At 38.2% G+C, this 27,669-nt stretch overlaps 2 protein-coding genes across 3 annotated transcripts in view; one reads left to right on the forward strand and one right to left on the reverse strand.

Annotated features, from left to right (window-relative positions):
- Positions 1-15: 15 nt before the first annotated feature.
- LOC308701234 (uncharacterized protein) lies at positions 16-7,181 on the reverse strand. 2 transcript variants are annotated; one of them, XM_081383433.1, is made up of 18 exons: positions 6,943-7,181; positions 6,466-6,583; positions 6,102-6,194; positions 5,760-5,970; positions 5,256-5,425; positions 5,062-5,160; positions 4,460-4,692; positions 4,194-4,372; positions 4,013-4,106; positions 3,523-3,867; positions 3,192-3,309; positions 3,025-3,116; positions 2,805-2,922; positions 2,411-2,527; positions 1,608-1,799; positions 1,230-1,382; positions 353-549; positions 16-204 (listed from the first exon to the last, which is right to left on the reverse strand). In XM_081383433.1, exons 1-17 carry the CDS (start codon positions 7,042-7,044, stop codon positions 353-355), a joined length of 2,631 nt encoding a protein of 876 aa, XP_081239559.1. In that variant the 5' UTR covers positions 7,045-7,181; the 3' UTR covers positions 16-204. The 2 variants fall into 2 exon arrangements, with proteins under 2 accessions (XP_081239559.1, XP_081239558.1); XM_081383432.1 differs by having other exon boundaries at positions 68-204; positions 353-555.
- A 5,292-nt stretch (positions 7,182-12,473) lies between these two features.
- Positions 12,474-27,669, forward strand: part of cplx1 (complexin 1) — a gene marked incomplete at both ends in the record, with an annotated part of 43,635 nt that continues 28,439 nt past the window's right edge. The window contains one exon of the mRNA XM_081382414.1: positions 12,474-12,504. Coding sequence (XP_081238540.1) covers positions 12,474-12,504 — 31 coding nt within the window. The remainder of the gene's footprint in view (positions 12,505-27,669) is intronic.

The raw sequence follows: 27,669 nt of genomic DNA on the forward strand, positions 1-27,669 counted from the left end.
TCATTTCAACGATTTGGGACGTACTAATTCTATTTTCGAATGCTATTTAGGATGGATAGTATGCGAATTGGGACGCACCTACAGTTTGAATTTTCAACAAGATATAATGCACACAGATTTTGATGAGGTAAATCAGCATACTAATAATACACAGATATAGGGCAAGTCCATTTCCTTCAACACAGTCCTTCGTTCAGCTTCCATCTGGGGAAATACAGAAAACAATAATAAGAGGCTGAATTTCAGCTGTTTTAGCATAAATAAAATACACAAATAAATTACTAAGAATAACAGTATTAGGGGGTTATTCCAAAAACTAACAAACATACATATTAATAAATAAATAAATGACCTAAATTGTGTTTTCCTCTTCATCCTCACTGGTGTCTGGACTACTGAGGCCACTTTGATCTTCCTCTTCAACATGTAGAAGGACAGAGGCCTCAGGACCTAAGGCAGTCTTATACTGTTGGAGGACCACTTGGAACCTTTCTGACACCTCTGACAGTCTTCTTCTTAAGAGACAGCAAAGTCCCTCATTTCCCTTGTCTACGTCTCAAAATACAAAAGAGATTACATTAAAGACAAACTATGTTAAGATTATTCAATAAGGCCAAAGAACTAACCTATTAAAATCTACATAGCAGGATGGTTGCCATTTTTATGTGTATCGCTGACATGGGACCAGGCTAGCTTCTGTATAAAACGACTTGAGGCAACATGACGGCTCACTGAGATGACTTTATGGAGGGAGGCCCAAAGCAGCATATAAGCGTTTTGTGCCCATGTCTGATAGCTGTTTTAAGTTAACAGTTTTCTTCTTCACTACAGTTATGCTGAAGTAACACATTGTGTTAGTTCCTGACCATCAAGGTTTTCTATGTTGACTGGAGGAAATAATAATAAGATTAATCTTGATGTTATGCTAACCCCATGTAACATATCAGGACACAAATTACAATGGTCAAAATTCTTTTGTTCATTTACGCTTTCAAGTAACAGCCATAATACAACATATCTGCACATCTTTCAAGCATCAATCTTTACAACCTTACTGACTTGTTACCATAGCTACAGTAACAATTGTAATCCCCATTTTATGTATATCCCAAAGGACCACGGCAAAGAGAGCCATAACCGTTCTACTCCATCCAAGTTCTGTGACTGATGTGTTTTTTTGTATGTTTTTTTTAAACACATTAGATGGACAGGGTTTTAATTAAACTTACCCTCCTCAGCCAACTTGTTCTTGAGAACCATTGCCAGGCTCTGCAACCACGTGCAGTGTTGTGCCATCTCCAACACCAAAACGCTTGTTTCCTCATGCAGTCGCCTTGTTAACATCACTTGGTCGTGCACTCGTTTCTTGATCGAAATATTTGCTAAGAATCAATAACAGTTACATGTATCCATGAGACAATCTTGCATAATCACTGCAAACATTGACTTTTTTTTAATCAAATCGATACATAAGAAAACTGAAAATACACCATTAAACTAAATTAATATTACAACACTCAATATGTAACATGCATGCCTTAGTTCAGTATACTCTATAAAGCAGAACTGTAAATAAATTCCTGTGAAGCATCTAAAAACAGACATACCACTGCCATGAACCTCCCACGGCCATATTTGAGACACAGTACTCTCTCCAGTTAGGGAATGCTCCACCACAGCTACGTCAATGTTTGTTGCCGATTCTAGTACAAGATCATTGTATTTCTGTATCTCCTGAAGAAGGAGTTTTTTGTCTTCTGCCAGCTTCCTTCGAAGGCGATGGCGAAACTTGCTGCTGTCTAGAAAGACATGAAGTACAGAGGCAGAGGTTTTTGACAGAACTCTTCAACAATAAAAAAATTATAGCACCAAAAAATTGAAAAGCAAAGCTGCAGTTATTGAAAACATAATGAAATACAGTATGTGAAAATTATAATGTAGACTGACATGGGAAACAAATTGTCCAAGGTGTAACATTTAGGGGGGAATCTATTTGCATGATTTTCATGATTGCCTGAAAATAATAATTGTGCATTAATTAATTTAGAATTGGCAGTTTTTTATCTAAATACGTTCCCCTTCCACGGAGGCCTCTATGTTGCACCTCCATGTTCCTACAGTAGCCCACAACGGACAAACAAACACTAGATAGTACCTCTCACATTTTCTCGTCGGCTACCGTAGCTTGGAAAGATAGAGGTGAGGGAAGCTGGTTGCATCGTCAAACCTCACTGATAGATGCCACTAATTCCTACCACTAAATCCTACAGACTGGTCATTTAAAGAACAGAATTCAACGATTGAGCTGAACTGTGCTACTACACTTATTTGCTAATTCCATGTTGGTGGAGTAGGATGCATACAGTAGCCTGAACTTATCAACCTATTATATTATATTATATAGTTATACCATTCTGACGGTAGAGGGTTCGCTTCCGGTGCCTCACACTAAGGTAGAGCCCCTCAATTGACTGCTGAAGTCCTCTGTGTGTGGTGCCTTGACTGGCACGAGATGTATCAGGTGTCTCTGTAGAAGATATAACGAAAGCAAATTCACTGTTAAAACAACACAGAACCGTTTCTCTGCTTGAATTTCATGTAAAACCTTTTAATCAAACTTATTTAAACTTTGTATGTGCACTTCCTGCAGGAAACTGGAATATACTAATAAACCTGACATCATAAATGTGGCATCACATTAGATGATGATCAACCTACTATTTTTTGCTGCTCTTTAATATCAAACATAAAATTTAGATTGTAGAAAGGGATGTTTGTTGTTTCTTTTATCTGGTCATGCTTACCACCAGCTGCCCATTCCTTTACATCAGATAGCCACTGTGACACCACTTCATCTGTGCAATCTAGCTCTGTTTTTAGGTCAGCTAGCCTTGCAGTCTCATCATGGAGTCTCTGACAAGTCTGATGAACAGTGTTATACAATAATAAGGATTAAAACTTGATTAACAACAGGCCAAGTAAACACAACAAAAGGACACACAAAACAATTAATATGAGACTTACCTTCACATATCTTGTGGAAAGTGCCTGATGTAAAGAGATATTTTTTTTCTCGTTCCACCCCATTGCATGCAACGTAAGCATGTCCACCCGTGCTGTTGAAAGCAAATAATGAGGTTATGATGATCAATCTAAAAATTTTTTACAAGAATATTGCAAACTCCGGTCACCTGCTTTGGACATATATTTGGTCGTCAGGGCACAACGTGAGAGGTAGCTGTTCACTTGCTCCACCTCCTCACCAGCGGTAGTCCCTGCTCCTTCCTGGTTCCTGCCACTCCAATTAATCTGTTAGTAAAGGGTGGAAGAAATTCAATTTAATTTTATTTATATAGCCCAATATCACAAACCACAATTTGCATCAAAGGGCATTACATTCCATGCAAGAAATGGTTATGCAAAAACACAAGATAACATAGTGTAGCTTAACTTATATTTAATATTATTAATGTGCTTGTAAATATTACAAATGTACATAAGATGCCAAAATATTATACACACCTCACACTTAGTAGCATGGGCTCGAGCATGCATTACACTGAGAAAGGGTTTCATAGTGGTCAGTTCCTGAAGAGCAGGAAGGACACTAGCAACTTTCTCCAGGTATGGCCAGTATTTGCATGCCACGTCCATTGCGAAGAATTGTGCCTTGGCTGGCATGAGCTCCTTCTGAAGGTACAGAGGGTAGGCAAATATCTCCCCCCTGTACATATTAAGGGCTTTCAAAAGGAACCCATGGCGACACACAGCAACCTCCATCCCCTCTTCATCCAATTTTGAAGCCCTCCTTGAAGTTTCCCTCGCTGCTGTCCACTGGGAGTCCCCACATGTGCCTCTTCCCTGTGTCTATGAAACACAAAACAAACACGACAAATCAAATAAAAGCAATGGTGTCATTCAATATATGGCATTTTGATTTTGTAATTGATATGCAGGAGTAATTGAAGTGGGGGTTACGTTTATTATTGTAACAACTATTTTGTCAACTTGCATTTTTCACTGCTTTCTGTATGGTGTCGACAAATCTAGACACCGCGCTGTCTTCAGCCACAAAGAGCCCCTCAAAAAAGCCAGGATCATCAGAGCTGAGGAAGAAAGAAAAATAGAAAATCCATTCATGAAATATATGAAGTAAGAAAATAAATCAATAAAAAGACTGGAAGAAAGATCACCTTCCGTTTCGGCGAAAGCGATATAGCTTTCTGTTTCCATCTGCTGAAACAGCCAACATTTCTGGTGTGCAGGCTGGGCAGGTGAAAGGAGCACTACAGCAGAGCTGGTCTTCCTCAAATGATGCATACGAAAGCTCTAAGAAGCTACGCTGCAGTGCATCGCCGTTGATAGATCCAGACTGGAAAATATATAGAATGAAATAGTATTTTGATATTGTCTGCTTATGGAATTTTTTTTATAAAATGGTAATAACATTTACACTTACTCTTCCTCCACACTTAGTGCGATGTTCCAGCAGCTTTGCGAAGGCTTGTCTGGAGAATCCCGGAGAGATGATCTTGAGTTCCTGAAAGGAGCTCAAGAGGTCCAGTGTATAAAGTGTGGAATTGGTGACGGAGGCTGGCCAATATCCACTTCTTAGGAGGTCTTTAAAGTCAGGGGTCCACTGCTGCTGGCATGTTTGACATTCATACAATGGCTGATGCAAGTCAAAACGCCCTTGGAACAAAAAAAAATAATTAAAAATATAATACACATTTACCACATACTTAATTTTACAACACTTAGTTCATTATGCACATTGTGAATGGTTAAGAGACATTGCGCAAGTTCCTATAATCCCACATTTATATTTTCAAATTCACTAAATTCCACACTGCTGTGTTGATTGGACATCATGCTGGAAAGATGCTAGGACAAAAAAAAAAAAAAAACCATCTGTCTTTGTTTCAGTTAATAACATTACCATGTGCTATTCCATATTTCTGTCACTTCTGCAATTGTAAGCACAATGCCACAGCACAATAGTGTGAAAAACATCACATCTACAATATATATATATATATATATTTATTTTATTTTTTTTACCATTGATGGTAATTAAAATCACTGGTTTGCCTGGTAACACAGTGAAGTTTGTGCCTCCACAGGAGCAGTCTGGCACCTTCACAGTTGGCAAAATGCAAGCTGGCAAAAAGAAGGAAAACCAATAATTTAGATTATCTGTAACTGTCTGCAGACACACATTGAACAGCAAAATTAAAGCTTTCGTGAGAACGTACCTTGCTCATGGGTGCAATATCCATCCTCCCCTTTAATGATGCATGTGGTCGGAGGAATGGCTTCAAAAAAACCACGAATCATGCATTCCCTGTTGTGGAGTGGATGTTTTTTGTGATGCAATACATCACAGTCCCCACAGAACCACTCCTCAGGAAGACACTCCCTGCACCTAAGGAGAAAATTATATATATAAAATTAATATTATAATATAATACATTATTATATGTTATATGAATAACTCATATAAAGTACTGTACACTCTATTTAAGCTATTTACCTTTTACTAGGTTTGATTTTATTGTATAGGATTGCGTAGTGCCTCAGTGTTTAGCACTGTCACCTCACAGCAAGAAGGTCCTAGATGTACTTTTCTCATTAATGTGTTTTTCATCTGGGTATCTAAGTCTTCTCCCATCCCAAAAGACATGCATCTTAGCCTATAAAGCAGGGCACTCTGCAAACCTACCCTGGGTAATTGAAGTTTGATATTAATGAAAACCAACCTAATAACAGCAGGCTCGTTGCAAAGGCAACACAGGGGATGACCAACAGCCTCTATTGAAATAAGGCATTTTAGGTGGTATGGTCTTGCTTCTTTCCAGCGCTCAGAGGCTTTCTGCTGCCGAAAAGACCATGATGATGCAGAGCTACTTTGAGGCTGAGCAGCAGAAGGACATGACGCCAAAATATCAGAGAGCCTCTCCATATTTTTTTCTGTAAAGAAAATCCAAAAATAAAGCGGTAAGGGATAATTTAGATAAGGAACAATTAAAAGTCAACTGATCAGTATTAGAATGAACACTTTTTTTATACTGTGCAAGCTTAAATTAATCACTGTGAATTACCAAATTCCCCTTGAGGATTTAGTTTTGTTGAGATTGCAGTAAGTGGAACCTCCACACTGGATGACAGGGAGCCCTCAACCGTGGGGTATGTGGCTGTAAAACAGCACATAGAAGAATAAGAACAAGTTAGGCTATCACACTCTATTCTTGTTCTTCTTTTCAAACTATATACTAAACAATTTATGAAATCAGACATATTTTTGTTAAGTACTTGGTAGTGTCTTCTACAATAGTGTCACTAATGTTTTTTTAGTTATTTGAATATCTTAAACTCTCAATAAACAATTACAGTGTTCTAATTTGAGTTGGTCCAACATTATCATTGTAAATTCCTCCTACAAATGTCAAATAATTCAGATATAACCTGTAGCGGAGGCATGGCGTCGCCCTCCTCGCCTCCCCCTCGGCTTACCACGTCCTACAGAGTCCCTTTTAGAGGTGTGTGGAGGGTCTCGTACACGTTTCCTCTCATCAGCTGCTCTCTGTGTATTGGAGTGAATATTTCTTGTAAGACTGATGTTGATAAAAGTACGGTAACCAAAAGGCAGGTAACTTGTGAAAGGAAAACACAACATAGTGTGTTAGTAAGGTGTTGAACAGCTTAAATGAGCCTTGGAATAGATTCTCCAAGTCTCTGTAACTCAGAGGGATGGAACTGCATATACTACTATTATTATTATTATATTCCCTTATTAACACGTCACAGAACATGGCAGGATGCATCATGCAATATACCTGTATAAAATCTTCTGCACTCATCATTCTTACATATTCCTCATCACGTTTTACTTTAATTTATGTTTGTTTTTATAAAATGATTGAGGTGTACAAAAACTCTAACCTTGGCTTCAGCTAGAATGTGTTCATGTTTCAGCTCCAGAGCCATGCGTCTCCCCTCTTGGTAGTGGGGATCCTTTGAATCAAGTTTATGCTTGGTGGCCATTGCAATGCAGTCAGATACAGACAGACAGTCAGATACAGACAGACAGTCAGATACAGACAGACAGACAGTCAGATACAAACAGACAGACTGACAAAGATGGGTAAGACAGACAAGTAGTGCTAGACAAAGACAGACAGGGAGGAAAGAAAGAGCAATAGATAAAGACTGTGAGATAGATAAAGATTGAGGATGAAAGAGAGGATGTAAGATATAGAAAATAATGAAGAGATAGAGGTTGGCTCTTAAAAGTGCCTTTGGGTTTTGAAAATCAGGTTCGGATAGGTTCGACAGGTGATATGTTTGACAGGATCTGCATGGAGAACAACAGAAAATGTTAATTATGTAGTGTTGTTGATATAAGATTTAAAAAGTGTACCCTAATAGTGAGTGATTCCCATTTTCTTGTAAATGCTTAGGATAAATAAATACAGATTCACGTTGTTTCTATTTCCTGTGCTACTGTTAAAAGTCGCGTAAGTTAACATTTTTTTTTAAAGGCGCGTAACATGTGCCTGGGGTTCGCCATAAAGGCAGCGTTATGTGCAGTATAACGTTAGACCAAGTGATAATATTGTTATTACTAACACATTACAGTGACGTTGAGTGTGAACCACGATGATCGAGAGAAAATCACATCATCTAAATGTCCCCAATTACTATTCCCCCAATAAATTCTCAATAAGCAGTTACACGTCCAAAATATATGTGGACTACATCATGTGGACATGATATATATATCACAACATGTTTTTTTTATGTGGAAATAGGCTAACGTTACTCATAATTTTATTTTGTATATATACATCTACAGCTATATATCTAGGCTTAGAACATGTTTTTTTTTTTTTAACTCGTAATTTTCTTCATTTTGGACGTGTAAATAATGCTTATGAATTCATCTTGCTTATTAGACTGTTGTAAGCGACTTACCGTGGTGGAATCGCGCTGGGCAATGGTTTCTGCGATGGTCGCACACAGTGACGTGTTGCACAAAATTGCGCCAAAATATCAATCATAATTAAAAGTACAGTCTTAATATTTTATATCCGTGCTCAATTTTAAAGGGGTCAGCATAAATGTCCAAGTGAAGGAAAAACGAGTATGTAGCCATTACATTTAAACACATATCACTTCCCAGAATACATCCATCTCTTTGCGAAAGGATATGTCCATATAAAGTAATATAAACATTTCTGCAGTAGGCTATATAATTAATTTATTACAACTGCATAAACAGTATTGAGATGAAAGTTCTATAAAAGTAGGCTATTCTTTTTTTCTTTTTTCTTTTTTGGGGCGCAGAAAAAAAAGAAAAGTAGGCTCACTATAAGCCATTGCAATTTGAAATAACATCGACAATTATAAAATATCCCACAATAAATTAAGGCATGTTTTAAGCCTACAGCAAATATGCAGTCCTGCAATTATGTCGTTTTAATGTAGTCCACAATAATATAAAAAAGAGGAAAAATCGTGATATTACCGATTTAGAAAAGGGTTTCAGCTAGCTACCCTCAACGTCGGCTTATGGACGTGAGGGGGAAATTACCACAATATGTGATCGAAAATTATAAAATATCCCACCTAAATGAAGGAATGTTTTAAGCAAATAGAAAATATACCGTCTTGTAATTATGTAATTTTAATGTAGCCCAAAATTATATAAAAAGAGAGGAAAAAGAGTTAGGTTTAGGAAAATAATAAAAGTTCAAAATTCAAAGATGAGTGATTTGCACTCAAATCTATCGGACGACCCTCTCCGTTGTCAAGTGACGAATAGGGGGTACCCTCAACGTCGGCTTTGGACGTGAGGGGGAAATGACCAAACGGCATAGCCTATGCTGAGCCTATGTGACGAATAGGGGTGAGACCATGTTGCAAAGAAAGACGTGGTGCAGGCACGAAAAATACGTCCCTTTGAAATACATTAGATTGAAAGTCGTGCTGAGTGACACGAAAAAAAGAAGGAAATTCGTGCCTAGGGACACGAATCAATAGATTCATGTTGAGTAGCCTATACCGAATATAAAGTAATAAAAACGAGAATTAAAATCACCTGATTAAATGTTGTGTAATGTAGCCCTTAAAGTCTGCAAAATTAATAACAATTGAGAAAAAACTATAGCCTACTGTGCTCTCGAAAGAAAAACGTGGTGCAAGCACGAAAAATATGTCCCATTGAAATACATTAGATTGAAAGTCGTGCTGAGTGACACGAAAAAAGGAAGGAAATTCGTGCCTATGGACACGAATCAATTTGTGCTGAGTAGCGTACCGAATACAATACAACGAGGATTAAAATCTCCTGATTAAATGTTGAGTAATGTAGCCCTTAAAGTTTGCAAAAGGAATAGCCAAACATTTGAGAAAAAAACAATAGTGTGCTCTCGAAAGAAAGACGTGGTGCATACGCCCCATTGAAATACATTAGATTGAAAGTCGTGCTGAGTGACACGAAAAAAAGAAGGAAATTCGTGCCCATAGACACGAATCAATTTGTTTTTGAGTAACCTACCGAATACAATACAGAGATGATTAAAACCACCTGATTAAATGTTGTGTAATGTAGCCCTTAAAGTCTGCAAAATAATAACAATTGAGAAAAAACAATACTGTGCTCTCGAAAGAAAAACGTGGTGCAAGCACGAAAAATACGTCCAATTGAAATACATTAGATTGAAAGTCGTGCTGAGTGACACGAAAAAAGGAAGGAAATTCGTGCCTATGGACACGAATAAATTCGTGTTGAGTAGCCTACCGAATACAATACAACGAGGATTAAAATCTCCTGATTAAATGTTGAGTAATGTAGCCCTTTAAGTTTGCAAAAGGAATAGCCCAACATTTGAGAAAAAACAATTGTGTGTTCCCGAAAGAAAGACGTGCAAGCACGAAAAATACGTCCCATTGAAATACATTGAATGTCGTGCTGGGTGACACGAAAAAAAGAAGGATATTTGTGCCCTTGGACACGAATAAATAGATTAATGTTGAGTAGCCAACCGAATATAAAGCAATAAAAACGACGATTAAAATCTCTTGATTAAATATTGAGTAATGTAGCTCTTAAAGTTAGCAAAATGAATTACAATTGAGAAAAAACAATACTGTGCTCTCGAAAGAAAAACGTGGTGCAGGCACGAAAAATACGTCCCATTGAAATACATTAGATTGAAAGTCGTGCTGAGTGACACGAAAAAATAGGGAAAATCGTGTCCACGAACACGAATCAATAGATTAAATTTCGTGACTATGTCACGAACTGCCGTGAGACTGGGTTGCATATATATATATATATATATATATATATATATATATATATATATATATATATATGTATAAATATATATATGTATAAATATATATGAAGAGTTCAGATGCAAAAGCCTCTAAGTGCCATCTGAAATGTTCTTCTAGAATGATTATTTAAGTTCAGTAATTTCATTTAAATGACAATTAATAGGTAATTTTCATTGCCATTTAAATGAAATTACTAAATTTAAATATACGAGCTTGATAAAAATGATCATTCTAGAAGAAATTTTCAGATGGCACTTAGAAGCTTTTGCATCTGAACTCTTCATATATATATATATATATATATATATTCGTATATAGATATAAGATATATCATGGTTTATTAGATATAGATGGTTTCATTAACTATTATGTAATTGCACTCAACACAACCTGCTAATTGAAGCCAGAAGCACATCTGTACCACTTCACCAGCACTCATAACGCTTACGGGGTAAACATATCGGTCACACTTTCTTAAATCATTCTTCAGGGGAAACAGAGAGTCGCATCCAACAGCTTCAAGGACGAATCGAGGTGAGGCCGAGCAACCGGCAGCTTAATAGTTCAATCATACTGTAACGCTAAAAGCATTGCACCGCAGCCCATATACGGAACCTTCCATGCATTTCCCATTTGCATGCTACATGACTTTTGCATCTTAAGGCAATGTGCTTTAAATAAGCGCATCCCAGCTGGAATAGCTTTGGGATTGCACACGCATATAATGGGCACATACAGCAGGACACCTACCCACGACGACCACAGTCGTTAAAAATTGATCGCTCAGAACATGGGACGCTTCAGATGGGAGCTCTCCATGTGATTCGGTGAGTGCCTTTATCAGCAGCAGCTGCAGTTCCCCTCACAGACACTCACACACTCACACTGCCTCTCTGAACAAGAGAAACAAGGACGTCCTTCTTTTGCCTGGAAACTAGAGATGTTAGGAACGAGCAGTTAAAGCCTCGCTGTATCATTACTGCTCAACTTTCATTTCTGAGGAGTTATTCAGCTTCTCGAAACATTTGAATTCGCTCGTGCAGGTAATTATGACCTTTATGTGTGTGTGTGTGTTTGAATGTGGAACGCGAGCGTTGGGCTTTTGCTCTATGTGGGATGGAGCGGGAGCTGTCCGCCAGCAATGGTGCTGAAATCAGCTTCAATGAACGAGGAAGTGATTTTTTTTTCGGCACCTATCGGGAAAGGGAGTAAATACTAAAGCGGGCTATTTTAACGCATTTATAGGCGTACGAAGATACTAGGAGCACAGTAACGTACGAGATTCATCCGGACTCTCATCAGCCGATGAGTCGGTGCATTCGGACTATAAGCGTGTGGGTTTCGATTCGGATAGACGAGGGAAAGTTTACACACAGATTAAGGGAACGGGGCCATGCGTTGGATCATACTATTTATTAAATTTACATTCTAAGATTCTAAGTGTTAAACTCTATCAATTAGAGAAGATCATCACAACACGGCTTTTCCTCAAATGTTATTTGACATTCAGGTTGCAATGTAATGTCTTTCCCCGCGAGAAGAACAAACGCTCCCTGCAGATTTATTTCAAATGTACACGATGTATGCTTGTCCCGGAGCTTGTCATTAACGCTATTCTTCTTAGTGAAGGTTTAAGTTATATGCAGGCACCGATCAGCCACTAATGGTAGCCCGTGGTAATTTTACAACTCTGCACTTTGTGTGAACTGTATGCGAGGTATATTGACCTTTACTGTCCTTCATATGTCGCATCTTGAGAATTGATCGACTGGATAGTATTGTACGTGCAGTCATTGTTATTACAGCCTTTAGTAATGTTTTGTCGTATAACATAAAAATGCATTCATGCATAACACCAAAAATAACTGGGTTTAATCAATTCAAACACACGATTTAATGACAAAATCGCTATATTATATATATTGAGGTACCCTAATACAATTTTTTTTTTTTTTGCTTTTTTATAGTGAATATCTCTTTATACAAACTAAGGTATTTTTTTTTGTTTGTTTTTTGCAATTAAGTAATTGTCTGTTCCACATTGTAGATCTGGCGACGAGGAACTACTTGAAAAGCTTAACCTGAATGTAATATTTGGTTGAAGAAGGCAGGAATAAAAAGCCATCATCATGAATTTTGTTATGAAGCAAGCGTTGGGAGGTAAGTTTCAGATTGTCCCGTTTCTTCAAACATGACAAACACAGACACACACAGAGAGAGAGAGAGAGAGAGAGAGAGAGAGAGAGAGAGAGAGAGAGAGAGAGAGAGAGAGAGAGAGAGAGAGAGAGAGAGATGACTAGGAGCAGTTTAGTTTTACCTAACCTATACACTCATGTATGCTTGCATAGCAGTACCAATAATGTTTAATCATCTTATACATTACATTTTCTCTTGCTTGTCATGCGCTGCTTTTTATTTCCATGCACATATAGAAAGAGAACCAAGTGTTGCTTTTTCCTTTATACCTATCTCAGTCTAGCATAACTTATCTTATAATTCAAACAATGTAATTTCGAACAATCTTGTGATGGGTTGGAAAGCAGTTGATCTGTTGGGCAGGTCAGTATCATCACAGATAGAGGTCGTGAGTCTTCGCGCATTTCAGAATCTGCCGCAGCACCCGCACACTGCCTGTTGTTTTCTTGATAAAGGGGTTTGTTTTCTAGCTGGAGGTCACTTATGTTATTTACTATAACACTTTGCTGATTAATCTTTTTGCTCATTATTATTATTTCCATTTTAATTATTCTTGCAAGAGATATTTTATGCAGACCCACTATTGACAATGTGCTCTGCCTAGCCTAATCAAAAAGATAATAATTCCATAAATATTGTCATTAAATGTCCAAACAGAACTGCATCTAAATGTGGTTCATTAATCTCTTTTGCATTCTTAATGAGGATTGTATCCGTCTCACTCTGTGCGGACTTCCTCTCGTCAAAGCACTTAGAGATTGACAGTCCAGTCCCGAGGGATGTCAGGAGAGCAGGATGGTTTATTAGCATGGATGTGCTATAAAAAGGTGGCGTACGACCTGTTTCATTAACCAGCTGCAGGCTGCTTTGCCCATGAGGGTCCTGCCCTAGTCCACTTGCTCCGTCGATACAGAAAATGAGTGAAATCCACTGAGCTGTACGGAAAGGGATTTCACCCTTGAGAAGAAAGAGTGGTCCCCGGCTTCTTGTTTACTCCCAACTTTCCTCTCTCATCCTCTCACGTCCTTTTCTAAGAGTAGCAGTGCATGTCTAATATAAATTGATCCTGGCTTCAGATGTTTTTGGATTATTATGTTTTAAAGATTTGAATTTGCATTTCCTTCAGGAATTACCAGTACTTGCAAAGCAGCAAGAGAATAGGTTTTAGGTAAGCTTAGTTTCAGGCTTCGGTTCTGCGCAAATGATGATGACACTCATAGTTGTTTTCAGTTGCACAGAAGAATCAGATATAAATTGCTACAGTAGTGCCCATTTAATGCTCATTTAAGTTAATAATCTTACTTTTGGGGTCTGCTAGAATACATTTACATCATTAAAAGTTTGAAAAAGATTTTTTTTTTCTCTTACTGTACATTGACACACCACCTCTTTTCACCATCTGCAGGAAATGCTCTGTTTTAGGTCCTGTCTCTTTAAAGCCCACCTTTCTGAAACACCCAGTCTGCTCTGATTGGTCAGCTGACTCAATCTGTTGCGATTGGTCAACTGCTTAGAGAGTGTGTCTGAAATATAATGTAATCTGGTTTCCGCTCCCAAGACTTTATGAGCAGCTGTAAATGGTATCATGTCTGTGGTAATAATGGCGTCGATATTGGCTTCTCTTTTTTTTTGTCTTCGCAATGAAAAAAAGTATCTCCTCAACATAATAAATCACTTTCACAACTGTTCTTTAACCCTTCAATGCATGAATGTTTTCCCAATCATTATTACAAATTCGGGTCTTAGGGACCCGGATCTATATCTAACATGGATGGATCTCTAACTGACGCAATATAAACCCCCCCTGATATTTGAATAACAATTACAAAATAATAAAATAAAGCATATTTTATTACCTTTTGAAACTTGGAGGGGTTTAATTTGAGCAGATGCTTTTAACCATCATCACTGTCATCATCAGAGCTCTTTTTCCCAGCACATTCAGGATCTGGTTCATATTTGCAATCTCAACCATATTCTCAAAACTATTGGTTTCAACGTCTTCAAAATTAATATTTTGATCGCTGACGGTTTCTTCACCAGATCCATCATCAAGTGACAATGACACTAATATTTGATAGCGTTCAGTACTTGCTGTGGAGCAAATCGCTGAGCCATTGCTAAATTTTGCTGATTGTACTTGTATTCTTTTGATTTATGCCTGCGGTAATTATGAGTGAAACATCACGTCATTGTCTATCAGGCATTGAGGAGAATTGCACTTATTGAGTCATCGGAGATTCAATTATTGTTGCCCAGAAAAAATATACTTGCACTATTACATACCTTGGGTTGCCAGCGACTCTATACATACTGTATAAAAAAAAAAAAAAAAAAAAAAATTAAATATTAGAAAGCAGACATTCTTTTAAAAAAAATCTTGTTACAGTATATAACAATATAATAAACAGACTGAGGATACTAAGAAGGTTGATGTCTAACTTTAAAAGGGACCTATTATACCCCTTTTCACAAGATGTAATATAAGTCTCTGGTGTCCCCAGAATGTTCTGAGAAGTTTCAGCTCCAAAAACCCCACAGATCATTTATTATAGCTTGTCAAATTTGCCCGTGTTTGGGTGTGCAAAAACACACACCGTTTTTGTGTGTGTCCCTTTAAATGCAAATGAGCTGCTGCTCCCGGCCCCCTTTCCAGAAGAGGGGAGAGCCTTTACAGCTCGTGTTTCGGGGCAACAACAAAACCGGAGAATGTCACGCAGCCAAAATGTCAGAAAATGTCAGTAGCAGTGTTCAGCCTTAAGTGTTCGAACCAGAGTCAGACACTGAAAGAGAGACTTCTGGATGAAGTAACAGTTTAGAAGTTTAGAATGCAAATGAATGTTTCTGAATGGTTAGTGGATAAAGGTATGTAGTTGTTGCGGAGTTAAGTTGATTCAACTCATCGACTTGCATGTACTGTCATGTTAATATAAAAATCTTTGAGAAACAACTATTGTGCAAATCCAGTGTTGAACTGACCCTCGTTTGTGAAGCAGTCCGGCATAAAATGATTTGCACAAATATATAAAACTTCCTTCATAAATGAAATTCAACCACGGTGTTCTCAGTGGCTCAGATGCCTGGAGTCTATGGAGACTTATGTCCAATGGTACATCCAATAACAGAACGTTTGTAGTGTTTTTTTGTGTGTGTTTTTTGGAGCAGACATTGTATATCTCCAGCTGCTACAGCAAGGAAACAGAAATGGCAAACTGCTGCGGCTCACTCAGTGCGGGATCCAACAGAGCAGATCGTCACCAGTCATGGGCGGTGCTTCCGAAATCTGCAACTGCTCATTTGGATTGACTGTTTATGATTTATGGGGATTATAAAAAAAGAAGTGGGTGGTTTACACACACAGTGGACACACATTTGTGTGCAAACACCTTACAAAAGTGAATTTTGCATAATAGGCTCCCTTTTAAAAATCAATGAGAAGGAGGGTATGGTGAATGACGTCCCAGGGGCAATAAAGACCCAAGGTATGTGTTTAAGGGTTAAGGGCGCGCCAAGGCAGCCAGAAGGCAAATGTGCAACGTGGTAACATTGCTACATTAAGTCACGGAAATAATGGCAAGACTACAAAGTTGTGACTGAAACAGAGATTATTGGAGTACAATAATTTAATTATAAATCAGTTTTTCTATTTCAAATGTCTTTGCATTATATATATATATATATAATTTACATAGAAGGCTATGCTACACATTAAAGGAAAGGCAAAATCGAAAAAGCATTTAAAGATATGCAAGGAAGATGAGGACAATCACAATTTACTAATTTACTATGCAAATGGATGCTGGAGAGAAAAACAATTACTTGCAGCATCTTGGAATACCAAATAAATATAAGTGGTTGTATGTATTTGCTCTAAAGCTTTTATTGCATCCTTTGGATGCATACATAAATGCATCTATAAATGCATGACTATATTGGCCCAGTGTAAAACTGCTGAATGTGGGTTTATTGTGTGCTAGGAGTCTCCACTGTTGATTGATCCTGTAAATCACGGAACAGGCAATCTCCATTTGCTAGCAGCCGTTTTGACAGGCCCCCCACACACGATTCTGACCGACATTAGATAATAAAGCTCAGGCTGAAGTGAAATAATGGGCCTGTCTGGCTCAGTAAGAGATTTAGAGGCAGCAGGTCAGCATGTGGCGAGAGAGTTCGGTACTAAAGCTCACGGATGTAAGACTAATCACGGTTATGTGAGAGAAATCTCCTGGGCATCCCTGCAGCATCAGCCAGAATGCAACCGGAATGGGAGTCTACCCTTATCCACACACACGCTCTCACACTTACTCATCTCACTTTCCTGCTGAATTTAACACACATTTGCTCTGTCTTCTTTTCTTCCAAATCTTTTGCTCAGTATCGCTCACATGCACATACACATTTGCAGTGTTTCCTTCCACTTTCAACCCTAATATTCTTGACCACTTCCTCCCTTTCTCCTTTTCTTTGCAACTCTCCGGCTAAAGCAGCTTGTTGGAGTGGAAAGAGAGTCCTGCGTAGAGTTGGTCAGCATTGTTAATAAGCTCGACATGCCTGGCTGTGCTTTAATTTTTAAAGTTCATTTCCAGGTTTAAATTAAGACAATCACAGATTTAAATGTGCTCTCAGGCCTCACTGTATATATATAATTTTCATGATTAAATGGGATGCTCTCATTTGTGTTAAATTAACACCTGTTGTCATTAAAATGCAGGAGCTGCTCGCCTGAATCCAATTTTAAAAACTGCATGCACTGAGGCGTTCAGACCTGAATCAGATCATCTTCACACTAGCGCCAGCGCTCTCGCACCTCCTGCGGGGGGGCTGGCGGGCCGCTCAGACAAAGGGTCACACATTAACATATAGGTCGTGAAAATGCTTAATCTAATCAAATGTCCCTAATCAGAAGCACAAAGCAACTTCAAGTCAACTGAAATTAACTAAATTGAGTTCTATTGAATTGATGGCTGTGCAAAACTGTGCTGTAATTCCACATCACGGCTGTCACAGGGGTTAATTAGATTTGCATTAATGACAGAACAAATTAATCACGTGAAAACAAGCTATTACTTATGTCATGTTTTCCCGTTAAAAAAAGTCCTGTGTTGGCAGGGCATATCAAAAGCCTCATGCCTTATAGCCAATAAATTAGCATAACGGTTGCAAGTGGTGTTGAGGGAGTGACTTAATTTACTCATTCATTCTGTTCAGAGCATTATTGGACACAAATGAGTCAAAATCTTGTCTGGGCCCTCGCACTAGCATATAGATGACCTACAGTAAGTCATGAGATAAAAGCCAAACCTTCAAATGACCACAGTAACAGTGTGCATCAATGATGATGAAGTTTGTCTCTCTATATTCCTGTGTATCTTACTAGGCAAGGGGAAAACAAACCCTGTGACGCCAGGACGCTCAGCTCGGTGCAGCACCAGAGCTGACGCCTATTGATTTATGTGCTGACCTATAAACAGCTGATCACTTGCGCTCAGTCGGCATGATTTTTAACTATGTAATGAGAAGGACGGTAAATGCAATGTGCTGAAATCAATACGGCAGCTGAGATTGGGCCAGGGACCGATCCCTCTGCAGGGAGGAACGAGGTTAGATGCTAGATCCGGTGTTTCGGCCAGAATCAGACAAACTTTAAATTGATTATGAGGCTTTTAGGAGCTCTTAGAGCCGGACGCATGGACTAATCTGACAGTCATCAAGTTTATAATTGTAATGTGAGCCTCTAAGGTGAGCGAAGGGAGGGAAATCAGGGGCTGAACTATATTTATGAAATGCCCTCAAAGGGATGCTTTGCCCAATTTTGTTATATATTGCAATTTTGCCTTCAGAGCATTACAGCATGCATTTTCAAACTGAGGTCGGCAAAAAACTTGAGAAATGTTAACATTTACTGAATTGTATATAATTACTTAATATTTACATGACATTTACCTAATATTTCGTTCTGATTTTTAAAATCATAAAAGTTGTTCAAGTTATATATAATATTTGCTCATACAGAATAAATGGGTCTTGATACGTTAAATAATAAAGCCGCCTTTATATTTTAGAAAGGGGGGTCTCTCACAAAGGTCACATCAGACTCTGGTCTACAGTAAACCTATACACACACATCCACAGACTGTAATGACTCACACACTTTCACACCTGTTTTAATGGCTCTCTAGGACAGGATGCAATATGTTCTCATGTCCCTCCTGTAGCGTCAGAAACAGTATTGCTGTGAATCGTGCCTGACCTTAGGGCACCTTTGAGTGGAACACAACGCTCTCTCTGTTTCGTTCTCTCTTTCACTATCTCAATTCATTTCACTTTTGGGTCAGCAGATGACCACATGGTAGGACACATGGGCAGGTTTTCCGGCTGTAGGTTTCTGGCTCTGAGCTGCAGGGACTACATGTGTGCAATGGCCCTTTCAGTTCCACACAGAGAAAACACCTGCCATCATGACACAAACACACACACACACGCACACACACACACACACACACACACACACACACACACACACACACACACACACACACACACACACACACACACACACACACACACACACACACACACACACAATGCACCAATGCATGCATCAAATTGACATTGTGATCTGCTCATCTGCAAATGATGCCATGTGGACACCTTGTCACAATCGATGTCCTTTAATTGCCAAGTCACATGCAGTGACACATTTGCACACGCTCATACTGTATAAGCACACATACACACACAGACACAGCACAGATGGGCTCTGTCCCCAGAATGACTGCTGGTTCGATATCTGATCAAGCTGAAGCCATTCATGTGTGTTATAAATGGATGAGTCATGACTTTGGACCGGCCCATGGACCTACATAGTGCCATGTGGCTTCAGAACGTCTTTGCCAGTTCGACACGGCAAAGCGCGCTTTACTAGAGAAAAAACTGGAAGTGATATTATCTTCATTAGCAAGCAGTTATTTTATTGTTGCAGGTTTCTCTAAAACCAAATTTCTTCTTTTGTTTCTGCAAAATATGAATTCTCCTAAAATAATATGAAATATGAACTCCTAAACTAAAATTCTACCCATCCCTGTTTTCAGCTACACTAGTAATAAGTTTCCAAAAGGGGGTTTTCACAGCCATGCCATAGAAGAACCATCTTTAGTTCCATAATGTTTAGTAAAGTTATATTTTTTCTTATTGCACTGCAAAAAAATATTTTCTTGTTGACTCTTCTTGTTGACTCTTCTAAAGAGTCTTGTTTCCAGTCCAAATAACTAAAAATTCTTAAGTCAAGATGGATTTACTAAAGTAGTAAAATGCTATAAGATATGATGTCTTGTTTCCTGGGGGAAAAATCTAAATTTTGTGCATTTTCTGCCAATGGGGTCATAAAAATAATCTTAATTCAAATGGAAAACAAGATTATTATTCTTACCCCATTGGCAGATAATTTTGCTTGGTTTAAGTAAAAACTCATTTCATTTAGATTCCCCCCCCCCCAGCAAACAAGACATCATATCTAATGGCATTTAGTAAATGCATCTTGATTTAAGAATTTTTAGATATTTGCACTGGAAACAAGACAAAAATACTAAGTAAGAAAATTTTTTTTTCTAAAGAACCTTTTTCCATTAAAGAGACTTTTATGCAATGGAAAGGTTCTATGTATGTTAAAAGTTCTTAAAGGGATAGTTCACCCAAAAATGAAAATTAGCCCATGATTTACTCACCCTGAAGCCATCCTAGGTGTGTCTGACATTCTTCTTTCAGAGGAATACAATCAGATTTATATAAAAAATGTCCTGGCTCTTCCAAGCCTTATAATGCGAGTCAATGGGTATATTTTTTTGGAAGTCCATCAAAGCGCATCCATCCGTGATAAAAGTGCTCGAAACAGCTCTGGGGGGTTTAATAAAGGCCTTCTGAAGTGAAGCGATGCGTTTGTGTAAGAAAAATATCCCTATTTAAAACTTTAACTAGCTTCCGACAGACGGCCATACGCAAGTCGACTTACGCCAAAAGAGTAACACTTGACAATGTATGACGTAGGAGTAGCGTAAGCTTTGACACCTCTCGCGGTTCAAACATGGCTGGGTAACCGCGTTGGTCATTACGTTGTGCGTCAAGTTCAAGGGTTAGTCTTTCGCCGTAAATCGATGCGTACAGCCGTCTGCCAGAAGCTAGTTATTTTAGTCGATAAAGTTTTAATTATGGATATTTTTCTTACACGAACGCATCGCTTCACTTCAGAAGGCCTTTATTAACCCCCCCGGAGCCGCGTGGAGCACTTTTATGATGGATGGATGCGCTTTGAAGGACTTTCAAAAACAAAAACCCATTCACTCCCATTATAAAGCTTGGAAGAGCCAGGACATTTTTTAATATAACTCCGATTGTATTTGTCTGAAAGAAGAATGTCAGACACACCTGGCATCAGGGTGAGTAAATCATGTGCTAATTTTCATTTTTGGGTGAACTATCCCTTTAAGGAACCACCAATGCTAGTAAAGAACCTTAATTCATAAGAGCATACCAATAAGACTGTAGCACTTTCATCTTAGTTAAATTTTTCTTTCTAAATGCTTTCTGCAGACTTTCCAACCAAATAATCACAGAAAAAAAAGTCATTACATAGATTCCATCTCGGCCTAATGATGATCCTGCTGAAAAGACCAAGATTAGTCAGCTTAGACTGGTTTAGACTGGTGCCAGTTACACCAGTTAATCCTGCCATGCTGGTGTCGTGGGTGGGCAGCATCTCATGCTGCACTGCTAGAAACGTCTTCTCAATGAGTTTTTAATTAGTCTTATTTTAAACTTGTTTTGTAAAAAAAAAATATCTATCTATCTATCTATCTATCTATCTATCTATCTATCTATCTATCTATCTATCTATCTATCTATCTATCTATCTATCTATCTATCTATCTATCTATCTATCTATCTATCTATCTATCTATCTATCTATCTATCTATCTATCTATCTATCTATCTGTCATCCTTCTCCTCGTCTTTACATTTGTCACGGCAACTTTACAGCATCATTAAACATTAAACCATCTCTACTTACAAACTGATATTTGATAATCAGAACTCAATTGAAAGAGTTTTACTTTTATTTAACAAAATTTTATAAGAACCTGTGTAAAAAACAGCTAATTCTCTTTTCCCGATGCACTCACAGTCATTACTGCCTCGCCCAACATTAAAAAGTTAAAATAAGGGGAAAAAATGATTTAGTACCTACTGATCTGGCTCGACGTTGTCCAAATGGCCCTATTAAAACCTGTTTGACATTTCATTTCTTTGATTCATTACAGGCAGCTCTCAAAGCTCGTTCCTCAACTGTTACTTTCCTCCTGCAGTCGGCCTAATATTAATCCAGTGTCGTGATACCATTGCGAGGTTAATCTCAGCCATATAACAGCCCCGGCCCAGGGAACAATTATCATACGCAGCATCCCAGAGCTCCTCTGTGAAGATTATTATATGTCTATCGGCATGACAAAAACTTTCAAATGTCCTTGTTTAAGATTTTTTTTTTAGCTCCGTGAATTAAGACGTCTGACCTAATTTAGGAATATTCATGCATAGAAATAGATCCAGACCCAATAAACTCTGGATGTCTCTTGAGAATTGAACAGGCTCTAAATAAAAACTCAAACTAATGAGTGAAAGTTAACTCCTTACACCCTTAATGTTCTCATTGCGATGCAAATTACGTAGAGGAACCTCGGCAAGCAAAAAATAGGTTGCTGACGTCAGCTGTTAGATAACCTTGACGTGCCACGCACTAGCGGTTGGGTCTCCGAGCTGCTATCCGGTATCCCTGCGAGAGAACTCCATCGCTCGCTGGCATGGGGCAGAGGACTTTTGGCCGATACACTGCTTGCCCTTGACCGCTGTCCAAAATGGCGGTCACGGCCCAGCAAGAAACTCTGGCAAACTTTCTATCCCTAGCAGAGTTGATCCTACAGCAGGCCTGGAAAGGTTGTGAGCCGATCCCTTTTTGTGACTGCGGTCACAGATGCTACTTTCTGTCTACTTTTCCTCTAGCGCTAATCAGTTATGACCCACAGGCTGGCATGGAGGTCTATTAAGCAGTCTGGTGCTTTTGTGATGAACTACTAGACCATTTGTCAGTGTGCGTGTGTGTTCGATACAGAGTGTACGTGCGAACGTCAGTGGACGTTTGGATTGCTGGCAATAACACCACGTTATGTGATCACACTCTTTAATGGGATGTCTATTTCAGCCTCATTACCATAGAGATGAAGTCAGTCCTTTTATTAACAATACAGAAACATGCTACCAGAGTGAATGCCCATTAATGTGATTTATTTGGTTGAGTCTTCTGTATTTGATCTCTTTGGAAATCCAATCTGGTCTAGTTGCTTTGGGTTCTCGTTGGGTGCCATGTTCAAGCGAATACATCAGCAATAATGTGGTAGCATGACCTGTCATGTGAGTGCTTTTACCTGTAGTATTTATATCTGTCAGGTCAGATTCAAGGAGCCAATGTTACTGTAAACAGGTTAGCATTCTTCAACCCCTGCTGGTTAATGTTGTAACTACACCTTTCTATGGGCAAAAAGCATCTTGCAACACATAAATCATATAAACATAAAAGTATCACCTCTAAATAAAAAAGTATTTCATTAAATCAGTATTTCATTATAACCGATTATATTTAGTTTTCGAGAATATATATTGTTAATAAAAAATATAGAAATTAATTATTTTAGTAAGCAAGGACCGGTTAAATAGATCAAAAGTGACAGGAAAACATTTATAATGTTACAAAAGATTTCTATTTAATATAAAAGCTGGTTTCCACAAAAATATTAAGCAGCACATTTTTTAAACACTGAAAATAATAAGAAATGTTTCCTAAGCACCAAATCAGCATATTAGATCAGATTTCTGAAAGATCATGTGACACTGAAGACTGGAGTAATCATGTTGAAAATCCACCTTTGCATCAAAGGAATAAATTACATTTTAAAACATATTCAAATATAAAATGTATTTATTTTTAATTGTACTAATATTGCACAATATAACGCACAATATTAATATACAGTATACACAATATTACACAGTATATATTTTTACTATGTTTTTGATATATAAATAATAAATGCAGCCTTATGAGCATAAGACTTCTTTCAAAAACCTTTTAAAAATATTATCGACCCCCTTTTGAACAGTATATCGTGCACACTGACAGGTCTTGATATCTTATTTATTGAAATATCATCCCACAATGTGCCTATATGGCCCCTAAAGGTGAAGTATATGATTTCTGTGCCACAGCCCTATACCTAAATGCTAAAATAATGATCGTTTCCAAACAGGTTTCCCAAAAACAGAAGCTGGTATGTCAAATATAGTTCAATCACAGGTTTTGGAAGGGCCACAGAGCTGCAGTGTTCATCCACCTATGAATGGTTTACTTATAGTTGCCACTACACATCAATGCACTTTAACATCAGAATAATTACACACTTCACCTTTACAGTCAAATAGAGTATAATATAATGTCACCAGCAGTACATATCACTCCATATTTTAAAGGCAGAAAACCATGATGCCTTCAGTGGATTCAGACAGAACTGGATCCCAGCATTACCCCAGCTTCCACTGGTGCACACAGCAGGCTACATCATTCACCATCTGTCACGGGGAAATTCCTTCCCCCTCTTGTGAAAGTTGTAATACATTTTTTCTATGCCTTAAGTGGCTTAAAGGAGATGGGCTGAACTGAACAAAGGCGAGCATCTACAGTACGTTTTGATCATTGCTAGCTATTTTTGGCTTCACGTTTGCTGGCAGATGGAGTCCAAACCACTTCAAAAAACACTCCCTGAAATACTAAAGCAGTAGTAATGCATTTCTATTCATGTTTACACTGCAAATCCTCAAAAAAAGTCAAACTCACTTTTTACTAGATTTTAAGATTATTTTAATATAGGCTATCTGAAATTAAGTGAATGGGCCAGTTTTTGCTGGTTCAAATGTGAGACACAGGTCAGTATAATGAAAAAAAGCAGATGTGTTTTTAAAAGTTGAACTTCTTGCAGTGCCATGCGCAAAACGCTACAAAGGTTCGGACGTAAGCGCAACGGTCAAACACATACGCTTAGCGTGTGTTTACATTTAAATAAATCTCAATAGCTGATGTAATTTATGTTATTTAATGATGTTTAGATATTTTATTGGAAAAGGCAAACACCTTGAAAAAGTCCAAAGCCTTGAATCCTAAAGCACATAAAGAAAAAACAAACAACAAAAAAAAAAAACGTTCTATTCAGCATCTCTCACCACTTCCTCACCTGGCCCCACACACCCACTAAAATCTATTCCTGGAGAGAGAGAAAGCGGCCTCGCTTTTAACAAACGGTGTATATGAAATTGTGCAGCACTGTGGTCTTCGTGACACTGGTGGAGAGTTATGGCCTACGGTGACACCATTTCAAAATCATTCATCACAGTGAGCTTTGTGCTGTGAGCAACCTTAGGAATATAAAAAGGGAGTCCATGGCCTCCAAACGTGGTTGTGTGTACAATGATAACACAGCTGCAAAAGGTTGCATCCTTCCAAAGCATGTGCCTTTAACAGTTATTCAACAAACTTTTCCATTTGGTGAAAAAAAAAAAAAAACTTAAATACAGAATTATGTGATCTTTAAAATTACTTTAAGTACTTTGATAGAAAACGCTTTTTGTGTGATGGAGGGTTTTTTTCTCCATTTGAATTGAAGGTCTCAGAACTAATCTTGTGTTTCGGTATGCTTTTGGAGCGGTACCCACATGGTGAAGGTAGGCGTCAGAGAAAAAGGGGGTAGTGGGCGTCTGGAGAGTCCTCTGCTGACCCACCAACACTTTACAGAGTCCCTGCTGAGCCCCGCCAGAAAGCACCACCTCCATCCAAACAAACACATTTAGCCAGCACTCAATGCCAGGGAGAGCAATAGCTGCCAAACACGCTTCTTCACTTACAGTTGACTTTTTCTTAATGTATGTCTTCTGAAATCTACAGTGATTTATAGCCTCTTTTTTATTCATATATATTATATTATATAGTCCACCCACAGTTTTTATAAAACATTACTATTTACTGTACGCACACACACACACACACACACACACACACGCAAGCGCGCACAATGCTCTTGTTGAGCATTGCGTTATTAGCTTAGCAACATTGCGTTATTAGCTTAACTCTTTCAGATCAAAAACCACAATGAAAACAAACATAAAATGCAAGGAATTCTCCATGTGACATTTAGTTTTGTTCAAATAAACTAGGAAACTAAAAGCAGAGAGCTACTGTATATCTTGGTTAACATCTGGAAAGGTAAGGTAAGGATATACAGTGGGTTCAAATGAACCTACAGGTTTGAGCTGTGAACAATAAGCATTGCGCCCTTAGACAAGGAGCTTTTGCCTGTAATAAGTGTACTGTATGCTGCTCTGGATAAAAGCTTGAGCAAAATGACAAATTAGTAACCAAGATAGGAAAACACACATAAATCCCCAGTTGTGGCTGCAGCTGGTGTTTTGATGAGGCTGCAGATTTGCTCAAATTTATTGGCTTGCCAATTCAATGTGTTTTACTAATAAGAATAATAAATCTGAACTCACCAGCCTTATTAGATCTGCAAGTTTACCTCATGCCATAACAGCACTTATAGGTGCAGAGTGTTAAAGGGATGGTTTGCTAAGAAATCAAAACTATCTTCTGCGGGAGACAAAAAAAAAGTATTCTAAAATATTTTATCCATAAAGAGAAATTCAATGGGGTCAAATGTTGTTTGAACCTCAAAGTTATCTTATCTCTTAAAATATCTTTTAGAACAGGTGAGTTTTAGGAAATAATTTACATAATTTTAGGTTAAGTGGCACTTTGTAGAACTGGGAGATGATGGGACTTATGAGTCAGTGAATCATTTTTGTTTTAACTGATTCACAAAAATGAATTGGACTTCTCAAGGCTTTTTATGGGTGAGAGAATTGACATATTAGCCTACTTTTTTGTCACACTATCATTTGTACAAAGTATCTTGTTACTGGAAAATCTATTCTGAAATGCCATTGCCAAAAATGACAATTCTAAACATTTAAGAGTGAGTAAAAAAATGACAGAATTTTCATTTTGGGGTGAGCTATCCCTTTAAATGGATCCATCTGAGAAAGAAATTGATAATCGAACCAATTCTAAGATGCAAAGGCTTGGTGAATCGCTTTAAAGCGATTGTTTTCTGACAAGCTGAAATAAAGAGAATATTTCCCAATTGATCAGAGATGCCTCTAAAATATTAGACAGGCCTGCTTCCAGGAAAATAAGAAAGGCGAATGAAACAGAGAGAATCAATCTTGTGTCTACAGTTCCTTCCATGACCATAATATGAGTCCTTGAACATTTTTAAAAACTAAAAAATATCACCTTCGAGAGGGTCAAACCAGCACACGCAGCTCAGATCAACTTGATTTCAAAACTCCAGTCTGTGTTTTGGAGACGACAGGGTGGTTTGTGTCTTTGTAAATGCTGAGCTCATCTGGATGGCTGGCAGACAGGTGGACTTCTGGGACTGACATCAAACGGTGGCATTGTCCTTGAAACAACAGCTGTAGTGATACCTGTCTCGTCCATACACTCCAATGCACAAATACATCTGACTACACGCCAAATCCACTGGACAAAACTGACCAGTCCTGGGAAAGAAAGATAACATGGGATCTGAAAGGCAGAGTCGATTCATTTGAACCTGGAAATAAACAAAAAGTTTTAGAAATGCTTAAGATTATTTGATGCACCATGGTTTGTGTTGCATTAAATTATTATACGAGTATGACATAAGGATGCATGGAGACAGAGAAAGACATAGACAGATAGTGTGACTCCCATACAATAATAATGGGAGCAAAATCAATTGCAATCAACCAATTCTGCAGGTGAACAATTCCAGAGTCATGCATGGCTACACATAGAAAGGTCAGAGACGTGAATGGAATTGCACAGCAATATTCCAGCACACTTCAACAATGAACGGCATTTACGTTGAAGGCACGTCTCAGAAAGTGCACGACAGAGTACTCCATGAAAGAAAACATCAGCAGAGGGCCGAGCAC

The sequence above is a fragment of the Scardinius erythrophthalmus genome, assembly GCF_964197995.2.
Source record: "Scardinius erythrophthalmus genome assembly, chromosome: 13".
NCBI lineage: Eukaryota > Metazoa > Chordata > Actinopteri > Cypriniformes > Leuciscidae > Scardinius > Scardinius erythrophthalmus.